At 44.4% G+C, this 18,423-nt stretch overlaps 1 protein-coding gene across 1 annotated transcript in view; it reads right to left on the bottom strand.

Moving 5' to 3' along the window:
* Positions 1 to 6,474: 6,474 nt before the first annotated feature.
* Positions 6,475 to 18,423, bottom strand: part of gpc3 (glypican 3) — an 89,477-nt gene continuing 77,528 nt past the window's right edge. The window contains exon 8 of the mRNA XM_070913736.1: positions 6,475 to 6,650. Within this exon, the coding sequence (XP_070769837.1) occupies positions 6,475 to 6,650 (176 nt within the window). The remainder of the gene's footprint in view (positions 6,651 to 18,423) is intronic.

Raw genomic sequence — 18,423 nt, forward strand, 5'->3', positions numbered from 1 at the left:
CGAGTTCCAGACTCAATCGAAAAAAACACGAAGATGCGACAAAAAACTGTTTTTAAAACATGTAAAAACTTTTTTTGAACTGCAGGCAAGAATCTCAGAATCACACTGCTGCTTCACAGCTTCGACGAAAGTATAAACCACGGGAGGAGAGTCGACGGGAGAAAGCTGCCGGGAAGGTGTTTTTCTTCTTTCTTCCTTTCTTTTCTTGCTTTCTTTCCAAAACTTGAGGAGGCCGTGGTTTCTGTAGGACAGGACACTGGACTGTATGCTAGTCGTACTGGGATCCAGATGCGAGCAGAAAACCCTAGTGGACACCCAGGAGTGAGTGCAAGTTCCGGGGACAAAGACCTGGAAATCAGGAACACCAGGGGTGGAGCATGGAGCAGGGACTTGAAACCCTGGATCTCTCTCTATAATGTCTAGACTTGTGGTTTTGAAAATCAGGACTGGAGCTGAGGGTGGAGCCTCAGCGTGGCATAACATGAAGACTTATTATTGGTCCACATGACATAAGGAAAGGAAACACTAGATAACCAAAAAAAAAGTCCTCAAAATCACAAATCTCTTTCATGGCAGACCCCCCATTTGACCTGGGTTTGAGAGGGCTGTCTTATCTGTTTTTACTGTCAGTGTGGCGATAACAGCGCAGATAAAAACCCTTTGAACTAAACAGACAGCCCTCGTGTTTCTCTCACTGTCCTAACGTAAAATAAGTGAAATAATTAGTGAAGATAAAGAGTTTTCTCTTGTTTTACTGTGGACCCCTTGGAAACACCCCAAGGACCATCAGGGGTCCCAAACCCCTATGTTGAAAACCACTTCATTTTGTAAGTTAAGGTTGTCCATGATGAGAAATAAAGAAATAAAACAAGTAATTATTGACAAACTGTTTTCCAAATGCTTTTACATGACATGACAGCGATTTACATAACAAGAAAGCACATGATATATTTTCTCCAAATGTGTTATTTCTCTGCAGCCTTTATAATCCAATACATCTCAGTTTGTTTGAAACCCTTGGATTAAAACCTGCCGAGTGCTGCAGTAACCATGGAGTCCAAATTACAGGCCTGCTCCTTACACAAACACAGGTCAGGCTGTGTGCTGTTAGCAACAGGGCAGTTGTGTTTCTAATATGCAGCTGCCTGTCATATAGTGCGGCCGGTGTTGTAAACTACGGTAAACAGTCTGCTGGAAGCACAGTGGAGCTGTACAAGTGGGTGGAGAAGACAGAAAAAGAAGACTTGTGAAACTGCCAAAAGTTAGTATTCGTTTAGATTACTGTAGGTATGAAAATAACCCACTTAATCCCAGGTCAACGGTAAGTAAAGGAACATACATTTGTTTTTTGAAACAGAAATTGTTGAAAACTTCTGTTGAACACCGTGTCAATTTTCAGCCGTAAAGTGTCTGAAATTGTCAAGTGTGTATCTGAAATGGACTTAATATAATCTTTTCATAATGTCATCTGTTCAACAGATACTTAAAATCCACCACATCCTCCTCCGTCCTCTACTTGCTAAAACTATCTCTTGTCCCCTTCACTCATATTTCTTTCATATTTCTGCACCAGTGTTTTCTCAGGAGCAGTTTGTTATATCTGCTGTCACGCTGCTTTCTGCCTCTGACCTTTTCCCTCCCTGCAACTTGTTTCTTCTTGTAACATTGGGGAGAAAAAAAAAGCTGTTTAAGTTTGTTTTTCACTGATAAGACAATCAGCAAAATCAATGGAATGTAAAAAGTTAACTTTCAGCCTTTTAAATCACATCACAGCCACCTCCATGTTTTCCTCTCTTCAACCGTAATCACGCAGATATCATTCTAGATCAAAAAATGACAAATAGCATTTTTGTTCTAACAACGTTTCAAATATTGGATATATACTTTGATCGAGTGCACAAATGTTGCACCCAGTCTTATGCGCAAATCCCTTAATTAGAAAAGAAGTCATAAGAAGACTTTTTACCCCCTGCGTTTAAACATGCCTGGACTTGTGGGGTGCTTCTGTGTGTGTGTGTGTGTGTGTGTGCACGTCCATTGGTTTGGGGGGTAGCACTCAGCAAAATGACATTCCTCCTTTTGTGTCCACATTCCTCAGGCAGCTCCATTCATTCTGTGTGACTGCGGCGGCTGCAGGGGAAGCCAGGGGTTGCTGAGGAGCAGGAGGAGGAGGATGCTGGAGCTGTGTGCATGGGAGAGCGTGGGCCCGGCGCTCCTCTCTATAGGCCAACAAAAGGTAAGAAAATGGTCCAGTGCCATGGTAATTAGACATGAATGAGCTTCGAACGACGTGACATGTCTCAGGCTTTTCTCTCTGGCAGAGGAATTTCGACATCCAGCTTGGTAAAAAAAAAAATTGGACTGGACTGGGGAGCCCGTACACCCCTCAAGCACCTGAATTAGATTGTTATTTTAATTCATATGCACCATTTGATGACCCCTCAGGCTTATAAAGGTACAGCCAAGCCCAAACATCTTTGTGTGACCATGAAGCAGTGCTGAAATACATATTCATAGGGCAGTCAATCACTCAGGCGGAAAATGCAACCATTCCTGATAGTCAGCTCTTCTCACTGTTCCTGCTGACTAACATCAAATTGACCTTTCACTCTCATAATGCGTGCTGTTACAACATTGCCCCAATATTACCCTAAGAAAACATGTGAACTCTGCATTTCAATAGGCCTGTTTGCCCTTTCTCCAGCCTTGCATTAGCATTCAGAGTATAACCCCCCCCCATCTTGTTGAGGCAAAGAGTTGCTGCTCTCTCTGCAGCCAGCGTTTGCTCATCTCCTAATAATCAGCCTCTCTTTTCCATCTTAAAAGCTAGCATTCCAGTTCAGGAGAGAAAAGCACAGCTGGATAACAATGGCGTTTTTTATCTGGATCTGGGGAGCAGAGGGTGCGTGGGTGTGAAAAGTTACAGCTGAGCGTCGGGACACAGAAACACGGATTTTTGAAGTGTGTTTGCGGTGACAGGCGTGTTATGTGCAGAGCTGTGAGTGACTGACCTTGTTAAGGAGGTAGACAGGCTTTAAACATGGAGATAAAACACAAACAATTAGGACTAATGAACCTCGTTACATTGTTGAGCTGTGGATGAGCGTCTGTTACCTGGTTAAGGTGGCTCCAGGGGTAACACTAATGGGGTTCAATGTAGAGAAACCCCACAGAGAGAGGGGCTGGGAGGAGATCTTACACTCATCATCAGCTGGGAGAGAGAAACACAGATCCAAAGAAAAACACACATGATTCATGCTGCTTTGAGGATTCGGAGAACTACCCGCATAGTCCAGAGAAACATAAATTATATGATTCATGAAGGGCTTTGAAGTGGATCAGAGGGTGAAAAACACATAAAGTAACATATACACTTGCAACATTGAGTGTCCCACATATAACCTCATATATATAAAAATATATATATTTCCTTGCACTGAAAACTCCACTCAGAATAACTAAATATGTGACGGTTAAAGGTGTTTCAGAAGTTATTTTATGAGCTGTCATTTTATGTTTTTGGTTCCCCCACTTTTCCTAACAACCTGAGCTGTCAGCCAGCTTCTATACAAGTGGTATCAGTTTAGCACCGTATTTTCTCAAGATGGTTCTGTCTAAAACATAATACTGGTGTTTTCTGTCCATATTGTAAAGTAAAACTAGCCCGACAATCAAACTAAACTGCAATTTCATTTCACTGACTTCATTCAACCTGCCTCTGTGTTCATGTTACCTGATTTCTTGTTGGGACAGGGGCTATTCTGTTTTGTGTAGCCCCAGTAGCAAGTGATGTATCCGTCCTGCCAACATCATTTTCAGTTGACGTGGCAGTGATAACTTAACATTTTTCACGCTCATCAAGTAATGTCAATTTAAAAGTTGTCATTTCTTTAAGTTGGCGTACAACAACTTGCACGCTTGTGCCGATCTCATCCACGCCTGTCTTGTTAATGAATAGAACTAAGGAGCAAGCTAGCTATGTAGGACGACGATGTCCCCATTCTAAGCTCTGACTGGTCAATTGGGAAGTCAGACAGGACCGTTCCCAGTTACTGTACCTGTGGATTATACTGTATGTATTTTGTTTTTCCACTTGGCACAAAGCGAAAGTTGTTCCCCTTACCCAAAACGTGCTGCTTTTCAATCTGTGGCTGCTGTTGGTGAACACACTGGCATCTGATGTTTTCTGATTGTTGAAAGCTGTGCAAAGTCTAAGAAGAATGATCTGGTCTTTGATTCTGAGGAACTGACACCAAAACCTGACATTTACTGGTGATGTTAGAGGACTGGATTTGTCTCTGATATTGATCTCTGTGTTGCTGTAATGGAGATACTTGACATGACCTCCCATCATCTACGTTTGACCTGTTATACAAGAGAAAAACAAACAACTGAAACTGGACTCCAGAATGCGTTGGTAGTTCAGTTTTTTTCGGGCTCACAGGCTGGAAATCCTGCCTGTGCTGTCGCAGTGCAGGGTTGTGTGATGCTACATCACAGTTGGGTGTGGTCACAAGTACAACAAACCACACCTGACCACACCCTGTCTTATAAGCCAAGACATCATGACTGTTACAAAACATAAGAAAATCTCATGTCTTTCATGTGTTTGTATTCACACATCAATAAAAAAACCCCCAAAGCATTAAAACATGTTTAGTTTATTATACATTGTACTTTCCTCATCAACATTTAACGAATTAAAAAAATCTACATATTACAGGGCATTCATTTTTAAGCAACCTGTAATCTCAGGTCTGTCATTGGCTGGCTGTTTGACAGACATTTCTCATGACAAACACAGGTGGAACTAATAACATTAATTAGGGCTGCGCTCTGTTTAGGTCCCTGACGCTCTGCATGCCGGCTCACCAACGTGACTCACTGGCACACCTAAATGGAACAGAGCCATAGTTATTGTTGTTAGATACACCTGGAGTGGAGGGTGCATGTGCTCCCTGTGTCTGTGTGGGTTTCGTCCGGCTTCCTCTCACACTCCAAAGACATGCGGGTCAGTTTAATCAGCGACTGTAAATTGCCTGTAGGTGTGAATGTGTTTCTTTGTGTCAGCCCTGTGATTGACTGGCGATCTGTCCAGGGCCTGCAAGCCAATGTCAGCGATGGGTGTAGCTAATAGTGATTGGATGGATGGACAGTCCGGTGCGAGTACAGTCTACACTCACAGCCGGGTGAAGTCAGCTGTGTGGCAGCAGCAGAAACACTTTCAGCTTTTAATTAGTGTCTTTCCCAAACATCCATCACACGTCCTCCAGTCTAAACAAGGGAGCTGGTATCCAGTTTTCACCACATTTCATTTAGAAAATCAAACAAACAATAAAAACTAATCCCACTTCTGATTTAAACAAAACCCAGGAGAACAAATAATGAAATACAAAGCCCAGACTTTAAGAATGTTTGAGCCCAATGCAAACCAACATTACAAAATTAATTTACACACATATTTATACATATTTATATCTCACATTACTCCTCGCTTTACCCACAGTGCTAAAGAATAAGCTACAAATTTGCAGCAATGCTTCACAGTCAGGCCAATAATTCAATCCACAAAACACATTTTCTTGTGAAATATGCCAAAAGTTCAAATAAACGTATTTTTGTAAACATGGCACCAACATACAGAGAGAAACATACATCTGTACAGTTATCAGGCTGATTTGGAGACGCTTATGATAGCCCTTGACTCTTTTGTTATTATAGGGCTGTTACTGTTAAACCATCAGCGTTACAAAATAAAGCAAACGCTGAGGGTGGGGGTGAAAACTATCACTAGGACACAAACAATGAGAGAGAACGAGGGAGATTTGAGTAGTAACAGAGCATTTTAAGGTATAGTGCATTTTTAAATAAGGGTTTAACCTCCGCCTCTGGGGGTAAGGAGTTCACAACAACTCCCCAGCTGAAGTCCAGTCCTGACAGGAGGTCATTTACTGTAAAGGAGAAGAGTAGCAGAAGTTTTCTTCTTCCTCCAGCTTGTTTCTGAAGGGCTGTAACTTCTTTCAGACTGGGACCATCTTAAAGAGGTCTGTTGTGTGCCTGTTCTCCATGTGGCTCCTGACTTGCAGCTCCATGACAAACCGGTCTCGTGATGAGGGCCCCCGTCTCTTTGTTGTTATACAGAAGTCAGTATGAGAGCAGAGAGGAGGTGAGGCAAGAGGGCACAAACGTTGTAATAACCATAGTGGGAGTGGACCAGAGGGCAAGTTTCTTATTTACACAATGCCATGGGTTTATCTGGTGTGCTTTAATAGGTTTGTTGAGAACATCCAGTGACTTTGAATAAAACAAAACAGATTCTTGCTGAGACAGAAAAAGAGAAACGTAGCATTCCTTTGATGTGCTGCTGAACTTTACATGAGGAACCAGAGCTTTAAAAACAGCAAGTCCTTGTTCCACAGAGTTTTGTATTGAATCCTAGGGGAAGGAGGTGACAGGAGTGTGTGAGTGCACTGGTCAGTGGCGGCAAAGCAGGAGCAGAGCAAGTGCCACCGGGAGTGTCGGGACCAGGTAGCTCCTCCACAGCGGGGCCGCAGGCGAGGAGACGCCTCCGGCCCCGGATGTGGCCAAGCGAGGGGTCAGCAGCTGCTCCTGGAAGGTGAAGTCGTCCATTGCCAGGTTATCAGCGAGGTCTGAGAGGGAGACAGTTCGGAGACGGATGGGAGATAGCAAAAGGAGGCAAAGAATGAAAAATATGAGAGAGGCAGGAAAAAGGATGGAGACAATCACTGTCACAAGAGCTGAAAAACATGTGTGGTATGTCTGTCCTCCTTTTTTTGCACAATGTCTTACACAGCTGTAAAAACAATGTTACATTGGGGGAACGAGAAACACAAGCTCCACATATAACCAGATGTCGCATGTTATTGTTGAAGACACATGCTGAATCACACAGACACATATTTCACTGAGAGCGAGTGTTGAAATGTGGATTTGAAGTGGTGAGATGCTGAAAACAAAAAATAAAAATAAAAACCACAGTCTGTATGAGGTCATGTCTACAAATCTGAAACACACAACCGTTTTGACTGACGTGTGTCTTCCCTTTGATAGAAAATAACTTCATTGTTTAAATAAACTTAGTTGTTTTATTTAATTAGTCCCAAAATAGACGTGGTTTTACAAAATCAGAATCAGAAGTACTTCATTGATCCCTGGGGGGAAATTACACAAGTTACAGGTGCTCCCATTCAAGAGTAGAAAAGTAGCATACATTTAGAAATGAGAAGTATGTACAAATATAGGATATAAAAAAATAAAATATACACATTTACAATATCTAAGTGAAAAATAAAAGTAAAAAATATATACAATAACAATGTAACATGTTACGTGAAATTACGTGCTGTAACAGCATAAAACTCTGCCTTAAAAGCACATTTTTGTTAATTAGTGATCTTAAGAGGTGCAGGTAGGTGGATCTTTAAACTTTTTAAATTACATTTTTAAACAGAGCCAGGCTAGCTGCTTCCCTCTACTTTCAGTCTTTATGCTAAAGCTAATTGGCTCCTGGCTTTAGCTCCATATGCAGTGTACAGACATGGAGAGTGGTATCAATTTTCTCATCTAACTCTTGGCAAGAAAGCAAATAAGCATATTTTCCCAAAATATTGAACTATTCCTTTGAAGCATTAATATGCCTTTCTAAATAAAGGCTGCAGTAATAAACCGTTTCTCCTTTATTCTTACAAAGGTTTTTTATCTTCAAGAGAACCTTAAAGTCTTGCGTGTGAAACTGATTGAACACTTTGCCTCTGCATTTCTTTGAGTATTTGTACTTTATACCACCAAAGCAAGCAGAATCAGTAGAAACACAAGTCACAGTCAGCGGTTATGTAGAAAATCAAACTAAAGCTCTACCTTTCTTTCTTAGATCTGATAAAATGGCTCAACTTTAGAGTCTACACTTACTGTAGATTGAATATAACCCTTACAAATGTCTGAAATTCCCTGCCGTATGCAGAGAAGTTGGTTTAACACTGACTCCTGCACTCCTGCAGTAACACTGAATTCAATGCCTCCCACATGCAGCTATTATTTGTGTTTGTGGATCACACTTTTGTTTCTGCTGTGTCATTAATCATACACAGTGTTGCAGGTCTGCGGTGACGTTCTCTGGGACTTTGAGATAATAGTTAAATGACTTCAGGGACGGTGAGGCGAAAATGACCCTGGTGTGGGCTGCTGCTCTTTAGGACACCATCCACTGCAACCCGCCTGTCACCTTTAACTTTCACCTCTCCCTCCACAACTACTGTAAAGATGCCCTCAAGCAAAGCACTTAACTTGCTTGCTCCAACGAGGCTGTTCAGTTAGCAGTAGACTGTGGTCTGACTGGGAAACTCCCAGGTGTCAGTGTTTTCCTCTACAATAGAGGAAGAGGGTTTGCTGAATAAGTGCATAGAGAGCATTGGTTAGAGAAATAAAAGTTTTCAGAAAGTGTCCCACTCTTTAGTTTTCCATGTGAATCCTGCATTACTCCTCAGTCGCTCCTGTATTTGACTGTGTTCCTCCCTTCTTCTCCATCTGTTCTGTGCGCTGCAGTGACTTCATGGTCACCTGCTGCTCTGCTCTCACTTACTGCTCTGCATCCACAGCTGTTCTCCTACTGACGCTGTGCAGAGCTCTTCCTCCCTGTGTGTGTCTGCATGTGTGTGTGTGTGTGTGTGTGTGTGTGTGTGACATATTCAGTGCTGCTTTGTCTGGCAGAAAGCTGTGAGGGAGGCTGAAATAAGAAGGCTGAGTTATGAGAGAGGGCAGGAGGATATCAGTAATAAAGCAACTCTGTGGAGTTAGGAACGCCAACTATGAGCTGAGCTGTTCCCTGTCAAGTTGAATGCAGAGCACCTCTCCACACACACACACACACACACACACACACACACACACACACACACACACACACACACACAGGTGCATTTCTGACATACCTCTCCCTCACACAGTCTTGGTGGCTGTGCACACATGCATTCACTTTCTCTCACACATGCACACTGTCGCATCTGAGCTTCTAAAATAACAGATAGCTCCAAATTCAATTAGCTGTCTCATCTGATCTGCGTACTGTTCTCCCTGGTGGGAGTGATCCAGTGGGAGGAAGTGGCAGATCTGAACCACTGTGTGATCAGAGGGAGCGGTCAGGAGTCCCACTAAAGCTTTGGCCTTCTCTCTCTGAGTAGAAACACAGAGAATGGAGCCCTTCCTCCTGAGTCCCTGGTGCCAACAGGCCCCTACGCTGCCAGGCACCATCTTAAACAGAGGAAGGAGGCAAGTAAATAAACCTGCAAAGCTCCAAACGGCATCTCCTATGAATTTCTTTGCAGTTACGACATCATTTGAGCGGCGGCCAGGGGACAATTAACTTTTTTTCTCCTCCTCTGTCCTCTGACATGGCAGTGGGCAGACATTCTTCGGGGCTCTGAAAGAGTGATTTGTCACTGTCGACAGCGGCGCACTGTACTGCCGAGCCAATTAAGCTCAAGGTGCAATTCGATACAGCTTTTATATACACTGCGGATAAGAGGGAGGGCGGGAGGGGGCCATGCGCGTCTGCATTTGTGTGTTTGTGTGCGGGTGATTGAGTGGGGTGTGTGCGCCCGTCCCCGAGTGTGTTTGTGAAAAAGTGGGAGACTAAGTGGGAGAGCATTGTGTTGGTGTGCTTTACAGCGGCAATAATGTGAGTGGAAAAAAAAAGTCTCAGGCTGTGAAAAAAATCCCTCAAACCGAGGGGGGAAAAAGGGTCTTTCTTGCTAGTTTAAACACTTCGACATGAGCAGCACCACAGAGGGGCCTTGTTCTGCAGGCTTTAAAAACAACCCAACAGGGACTGAACACTATGCAAACTTAGATCCCCTACACTCCTACGTAGGCCTGGGACTAATAATATCCTGGTATCATTAGTGATGAACACCTGTGCCTGTGTGTGTGTCGCACAGTATAGACAGAGAGAGTGAAAGAGAGGGAAACACAGACAGAAGTAATCCAGATTCAGCTTCTCTTTTCCTTTCAGGGCCTTCTAGGGAGAAGCCAGGACAGTGGACAGGCAGGAACAATTAGGCAAATAGATGGATAACTGGCTAAAAATAGGGCCACAATCTCGTCTGTGATTAATGTGACCGATGTGGGCCCTTGTGGCTTTCAGCGGCGCTGAGCCCTCCTCCTGCTCGTCCATTCAAACCTTCCATTTTCAGACTATCACTCCTCAAAGGACGCCACCTTGCTAGCGTACCCCTGCTAACTTTATCGTGGCCTCATGAGCTCGAGTTACGACTCAGGGGAGAGGTCAACAGTCCACCCATTGATTAGCTGCACTAAGACACCGGACTAAGAATGAGCAGGTAGGTTCAGTCACATGCGAGTCAACAGCCGGGGGCGCATTCAAGCTTTAACTTTTATGTTGTCTTTAGTGACCATTCCTCGGGAGAACAGACAAATAAATCCAGACTGTGGTTTTCAGAGGGAGCGGATGTTTGTTTGGGTCCCCATAAGAGGTCAAACAGTGGCTGGATTTTGTGCATGTATACGTCTGTGTGTGTGTGTGTGTGTGTGGTGTCTCTGTCTGTCTGTGCAGAGGAGCACAGCAGAAAGAGGGAGGGGGGAGAGAGTCTGGAGTTTTGTTTTCAGCAGTGCTCTGTGCCTCAGGCTTGTCGTTTACAGTTTGCAGTTGTCACAACAAGCAAACTATGTCGAAAAATTGCAACAGTGAGTGGAAAGCCACATTTTCCAGCACGCCACAGCTACAGGTGATGATTACATGATACAGAAAATCACAGGAAGCAGTTTATTTGTGCCGTCTCGCATTTGCAGTAAACATGTTTCTTGAATGCAGTTGAACTACGCCTCAGTAGCCAGTTGACACATTATTGTAACCCCTCTGGCGGGTGTGTACCTCCATGGTCCAGTACAGTTTATTCAGTACATGTGTGCTGTGCACAAAGGCCTTTTTTTGGTCAGATAAGTATGTGGAATGTTAAGTCTCCAAACACAGGTGCTTCTTATGAAACGGGAGAGATGGTTTAGATTGCTGCTACATTGGCAGACGATGTGCACATAACACACCTAAGCTGGTCAAATTTGATCTCGGTTTTTAAGATTCAGCAGCTTAAAAGATATTATGGTTTCCGAGGTAAAGCAAATATTTTATCACTTGTCTCATCTCCGCAGAGCAAACTGTTCACTTAAACATTGCACTCAGCAAATTTAGAAATTGAGTGTGTGCATGTGTGTGTGTGCAGTTGTTTGTCAGGAGCCGCCCTTATAGCTGCAGAGAAGACAATGGTTCTGTAAAAACATGATAGGCGCAGCTGGATTGATTGATTGGGTCTTATCTTGAAGAGGGTAACAGATACGGGGCTGAACTGTGATTATTGGCTTGTTGGTCACATTCTGTAACTTCTGTGACTTGGTCAGGGCTGTTCGTCCCAGGACATCGCTGATTGAGAGCTGGGAAGGAACTGAGGGAGCGGTGCGGGATGCTTCTGTCCATGGGCTGGCGGGAATGTGACCGTCTGCTTCCACACCCACAGGCCGACCACAGGGACGCTCGGAGAGGCTGGGAATGTCGGGCCAAGACAAACGGGACGCCCAGAGGAGGCCCTGCCCCGGGCCTTTGCAACAGCACCACTCTCTGAGCTGCTCTGGCCTCCCAACCTCCACAACACTCACTGTTATTCTAGGCTGAGGGATCCTCCCACACAGAGGGCAAGAGAGTAAGACAGGGAGACGTGGTGCCAAAGAGGGCCAAGGACGTAAACAGACATAATGGAGTTCTGAAAGGTTTAAAAGGGAAGGTGAAATCTGAAGTGATTAAAAGGGTTAGGAGACTAATGGGAGTTTGGCAAAACAGAAAACAGATTGAGAACATTGGGAGGGGGAGAGAAAGGAAACAAATGGTGTGGTGAGTCTAAATCTAAAAACCTCAACCTCCAAACTGAGCGCTGAATGTGTGGGTTTGCTCTGATAAGACAGGAATACACCCAGCTGTCAAAAGAGGGGAAACCAACGCTCTCAGACACTTTCTAAATTGTGGCTTTGTGGGACAAACGCAAGTCAACACCTATTAATTAACATGGAGCTGGTGTCAGCGAGGGGATGACCAGCATGTTGCACCCACTGGCCTCTCCCTGCGCCGTCCAAATTAGATTTACTCCAATGTATTTATAGTCTCCACTTCCAGTAACAGCTAATATGGCTGTAGAAAGGAGAAAGAGAAGGAGCTTGAAGAGAAATAAAAGCTTGAAGTGGAGACATAAATTTCAACCACGAATTCCTTGTAGCGCCGGCTCTGCGAAGGTGGAAAAGTGTGTGAGCGAGGGAGAGGGGTAAAAGCCATAACAAATCAAACGTACAAAGAGCTGATTCTGTGCTGAGGGCAAGGGGCTGGTTCAGGGTGGGGAGCTCTGCTGCGTACAGAGAAGGCCTGTAAACCTCCAGCAACTCTGAGGTCAGAGCTGACGGAGGGTCAGAGGTTGGCAGGGAGCGCCGGTTAGGGGTGTTTCTGCAGAGATGGAACAATGGTGGTTCTTATCAGTGAGAGAGGGAGATAGAGGCTGACATAAAGAGAGAGACAGAAGCAGGAGTGGTCGTGCACGGAGCCGAGCTGATGACCGGTGGGTCAGCGTTTGAGCTTGGCCTGTGGGACGTCCTGGTCAGGGAGCCTCTGAGGAACGCATTCTTCGGATACTATCTTTATCTTTTAATAATGAGGGAAGCTGACATCCCACACAGATCTGTTTACATTCTCTTCCTGTGTCCAGCAGCCAGTCCGGTGAAGGAAATGTAGCTGGCAGAAAGAGCCGTGTGTTTGTTTGTGCAAATGTCCCTGCCAACAAACATGCAGAATTCTCCCCACATTCCTGTCATGGAAAGGTAGACTAGAAACACAGCCAAGAGTGACAATTTGGCTGGTCTGACTGTACAGACAGAGAGCTCCTGTTGAGCAGTTTCACTATCTATCCGAGCCCTTTTTAGTGGTTAGCCTGCGGTTTCCTCCAGCACCTCAGAGTCTATTGACAGCAGGACTCCTGCAATGCTCACTGCATTGTTGAGTTGCTTTCAAGAATGGGCTGGAAAAACAGAGTGAGAGCAGGCCACAGGGAGGAAAAGACATTTCGGAGAATTTAGGGGAGGCAGGTGAAAGTAGAGGGTTAACATGTAAAATGCAAACCACCCAAACCCTCAACCAGGCTTTTAAGACATTCCCACAAAATGGCTGCTGTGTGTCACTGCGGCGACGAGCAGCGGAGCAGCAGGCCTCGAGAATGGTCCCGCTGTGTGCAGAGTGTTTGTGGACTGTGGCTGAGCTGATGGACATGACCCAGGAACGGGCCTGGAATCAATTTAGTAGCGTCCAAAAAGTGCCTGTGAATGTAAATAAAGCTCTTGAGCAAACAAACGCTTTTCCGAGAGGCACACACAAACATGGAAAAATGCATAGGCCTACAAAATGAATCAAACGCTGGTGGCCCCCCCCCCCCCTCGTGTGGACGATGGGAACCCAGTCGGCTCTGTGTGCTTATATCTACAGAAATTAAAACCAGGGCTCTTCTTCCTGCCTTCTGGCTAATCTTAAGGGTTTTATCCCCGGATTGATTTGAGAAAGCTCCATGGTGGAAGACCAACAAGGGTCCAATAAGAGGCTAACTTCAACCCTGTGTTCCTCTCCTCCCTTTTCCCCCCTCTCCACTCCCATCTTCCCCTCCACTGCCACCACACTCAGCCCCAAAACTGGGGACACACAGGGCCTTGTGGCTGGCTCCAGTAGGAACGAGAGCGAGAGACTGCAGCTCTTGCTAGCCAAGCCTGTTTACACAGATGGTGGCGAGCTTCATTATTTTTGTGAGGGGCGTGGAGGAGGTGGGGAAGGAGGAGGATTGGCTGAATTTACAGAGGTTGTTTATAAGCTCAAAGAGGGATGGAGGTGGAGAACATTGTGTCAGAACACTTCCAGTGTGTTACACATTATCAGGCTCTCGACCAACACCACCCTTGAACCTTTCAACACCTCCTCTACCCCACAGCTTTTATGTTTTCATCAATTCAAAGACTTCTCCAGAGATATTATAGATCCATTTTGGAAAAACAGTCATTGCTTTAAGTTCATCATTAATCATCTAAATAATAAACAGATTTGAGTCGGCTGGGACGAAGAATTATCATTTTGTCAGCCAAGGATTAGAGCAGTGGGCCTTTTTCCCCAAGTCTCTTTTTGGAATGAAGATTTTGATTTGCGGTGAGGCTGCAGATCGCCTTAAACTGAGCAACAACATCTGTTCTTTCATCTGTATCTCCTTTACTTCTCTGGGGGAAAAAAAAAATATTAAATTAAATTATGCTTCATGTTTCATAGCAACACTTAAGATCAGTGATTGCAGAAACATATTTGGTTAAATCAATATATGTTATCACAACCAAAATGTTTCAGTGTTGGAGGTATTTCAAAGAGTTTTGATTCTGGTTGGTCATTTAAGTTGGCATAATGCTACAACTACGCTAGCATCTCTGTGAGGCCGCACTTTGGCACAGCGTGGTTGATCTTGATCATATATGTCAAATTCATTATATGATGATAAAACCATCGAGATGATCTAATCTCATCTCTCTAATCTCTAATAATCATCTCATTTTCAAGGCCCAAATGATCGTCATCCCTAAAGCCACACTGCTAGCATGGCTAAAAATAAAACGTCCTCAACATTTCATGTCAAGTCCCAAAAAAAATGACTGTAACTGCTGTTAGACCTGAGTCCAAGTCACGTGACTCAACTCTACATCTCTGATCGCAACAAAGCAGATCTGAAAACAAAGTGGACTCAACAGTCTCAGCCGTTCCCTTCTCTTCTATATATTTTGGTAGATGATTTAGTCCTGGTGGAGGGAGACCTCCAACAGCGATACTTTGCTGAAGTCTGCATGTTTTTGCGCCCCGGTATCATCCGGCTCTGCAATAGAGGACTCAGGCCATGTGGGCACCCAGATTCCTCCTCCGCCCAAACACCTGCACTCCTCCTCGCACATCTGCATCGTCTGAGCCCGTTTCCTTCTGTCTCACGCTAACCTGTGGCACGCGGGCCCTCTACCTGGCAGCCACATGTGGACGACTCTTTAACTGGAAGCACATTTGTGAGCGCAGTAGCTCAGAAAATCAAGCTTTATGAAACTATATGGAGCTTAACGGAGGAGGAAACAGCGTACATGGTGGATGCATCCAGAGCTGCCAGAGCTAATGTCAACAGTGTCTGGATTATGTTTTTTTCTGATGAAGACATGTGGCAAACACTACTGTGGAGGACCGGCGCCGTGTGACTCACCTATCAGGTGCAGAGGGTCAGGGGTCGCAGCTGCAGTTAATTAACATACCAGGTTCTCGTATTGGCAGCACACACGGCTGACAATTCGACCCACATAGAGAGTAAAGAATGTTTAGGTTTCCCAGTGTATCAACCTTTAGAGTTATCAAAGGTGTTTTTGTCTCTTTCTGTTCTTTCCCTGCATTCTTTCATCACCTTCTTCTTTCTTTTACTCGCTCCTTTGTTCCAGCCACAAAATTCGTAGCAGACCTGAAAGGTGAGCCCGGCCTCTCATCGTAAGCCGCATGTTTCACATTACAGGAATATTTCCACTTTGTATTTTGCTAACCCCTGGCGCTGATAAAACGCTCAAGAGCTTCCAAAAGTACAGCTTTCCTTTGGGGTGCTTACAGTGACCGAATGTCTGAGCGCAGGAACATAACAAGAGGCCTATTCACGCGGCTCCTGCTGAGCACGGCGAGTTACAGCACACAGCGAAGGCCCGTCCAGCTCAGCAGGAAAACACACAAGGCAGAGCTCTGGGCTGCTGGGCCGTGGCAGAGCCCACTAACTGTTGGCTTTCAGACGACTGCATGTTTCCAAGCTGCATCAAAAACCCATTTCAACAAGTTATTTAGTCTAGCAGTTAGTGTTAGACTCTTAAATAGCCATCTTTATAAGTGGGATAGAATTGAGTGGTCAACTCTATTATAAAAAGAGACATTTTTTATTATTTCCACGTTTTCTCAACGGGAATCATTTTGTTTCAAGAACTAACTTGAGTCAAGAAACATTAGCTTTAGACCAGTGAGAATTATTTGCTATATTTTACTGTGATGCCACTTATTTTACAAAACTTCAAGAGCTGAAACTCAGCTGGAAACGAATGATTAACCTCACCGGCAGGTTTTCCCTTTCAGACTTCATACAGTAAAGTACTACAGTAGTGCTTTTGTGGAGCTGTATTCTGAAAACATTGCAGTACAAATTTGAAGTGACAGTGGGAGAAAAAAAATGAAGTGAGGATGAAGGAATGAAGAGAGGCTTTGAGCAGATTTTATGGAGATGGTGGCAGGTTCTTTGTTTCCCACAGAGGCCGTATAGTCAGAGACCAGGTGTGCATGAAAGTATGGAAACACAGGTGAGCCCTCATCCTGAGCGAAAGGCTGTCATACGGTATCAAAGACTACAGGATTAAAAGACTAAACACAGACCCATAAACTTCCAAACACTCACATTACTGCATGTGTACTCACATACACATTTTGAGATTTTGTTTGAATGCCACAGTTTTTTTTCTGACTATGTAATGTGCAACTATATAATCTATATTTTTGACTGTGTAAGAAAGACCTTCATTCACACTGTGTGCTTTAACACATCCAGAGGCAAAGTTTACAAAAATACTTAAAATGAGAATATGCAACTTTGGAAAGAAGAAATGACAAATAACATTCTTAGGTTAACACTTATAGGTTTTGCTGATAACAGTAGCTTTTGGTGGCTAATGTTAGCTAACTGTAGGTAGATATTACCACGTAAATAACACTTAGTTGACTTCATGACTCTTCCATACTTGAGTTTCTGTCACCCTACGTTTTATCATATACCATTATCCCAGAATTGACTCTTGTGGCCACAGCAGCCACTGTTCAGAAAAAAAGTAACATAGGCTTTCTTTGAATATAAATATAGTACATATAAGTGATTGAAGACAAATCATTTAATCATCTGACAGATCATCACCCTATCATGTGTGATTATAGCTGGTGTGATGGTGTTCTGCAAGACAAATTGTTTAAAGCCAAACACCAAAATACTATAGATCTCCCACCACTCAAATAAAACAGTTGCAGCCTCAAATGATTTGGATATTAAAGCGATCAGCTTTTGACTAATTTTGCAATTTTCAAATTTTTCAAATTCACAAATACAGTAAAATAAGAATTAAGTGACGCGTCACCAGAGAGGTCAGAGAGTGATCCATCTGGTGTTCGAGCTGTAACCAGTCCAGGGCCTGGCTATTAGTCTGGCTTTAGAGGGGGGTGGGAGTGGTAGGTGAGGTGGGGGGGCCCTGTCCTGGAATAGCTCCCCTGGCCTGGAATGCTCTGGGGAATGTGAGGAGTGGGATTTGATTGGTCGGGCAGGGGAGTCTGTGTGTGTCGGTGTGTGTGTTGTGGGTGAGTAGCATTAATGATCAGAAGGTTTTGGAATCTGTGTAGAGAATGAGCAAGGACAGATCAATCAATCAATCATTACGTACGCTTGGAGGACATCCTCTGTGTGGTCAGCAGGTTGACAGCTGGGCTGGGGTGGGGGTCTCAACCCTGCCTCTGTCCTGTCTGCACCTTGTTGTTGTGGCTTCTGTCACCTTTCCCTGTCTCGTCTGTATGTGTGTGTGTGTGTGTGTGCGCGCGCTACACTGTCGCACTGCTCTAGGCTTTGTGAAACTAGATCTGCCTCGTCCATCTCAGAGCAGTAGAGCACAGACAGGCTGCCCATTAGGCCTCATGCTCTGCAGGTTGACCTTTGAACCCCGGTCCCCTGTTTGACCAAAATGGGCTGAGCGGCTGTGCTAGGTCAGCGTTTTACTGGGTCATCACGGGCTATCAGCAGCTATCTGTGTATCTGCCAATGAGCAGGGACTCTCCAAGGTCTGCAAACATCACTGGCTCGTGTACAAACAGGCGCAAACAGGCGTATATGTGCCTGCAGACTCCCTCATACACACTCGTGAGGAGCACACACACTGAATGCACATCTAATCTGCTAATTCACAGGACAGATAAGGGAAAACAGAGGGGATTCTCAGATGGAGAAGGAGGTGGAGGTCAGACTATAAAGGGTGCTTTAACCTCCTAAGACCCAAGCTCTATCTTAATTTCTCTTTGCTATTTGGGCTTATTGGGACCTGATAAGTATAAAAACTAAGCATCATCTGTTGACATGATGTAGTTCCACATACGGAGACAATTTTGAATTTCCATATAAGCAGAATTAAGTATTATGGTATAACCCAAAATGTGATGTCCACGCATGAGGATGCCAGGTCTTAGGAGGTTAATTTCCCGCTGTGTCGACCTTCAGCAGCTTGTAAGCCAGAGGAGACAGTGTAATG

This window comes from Enoplosus armatus, chromosome 10, assembly GCF_043641665.1.
Source record: "Enoplosus armatus isolate fEnoArm2 chromosome 10, fEnoArm2.hap1, whole genome shotgun sequence".
In the NCBI taxonomy this organism is placed as follows: domain Eukaryota; kingdom Metazoa; phylum Chordata; class Actinopteri; order Centrarchiformes; family Enoplosidae; genus Enoplosus; species Enoplosus armatus.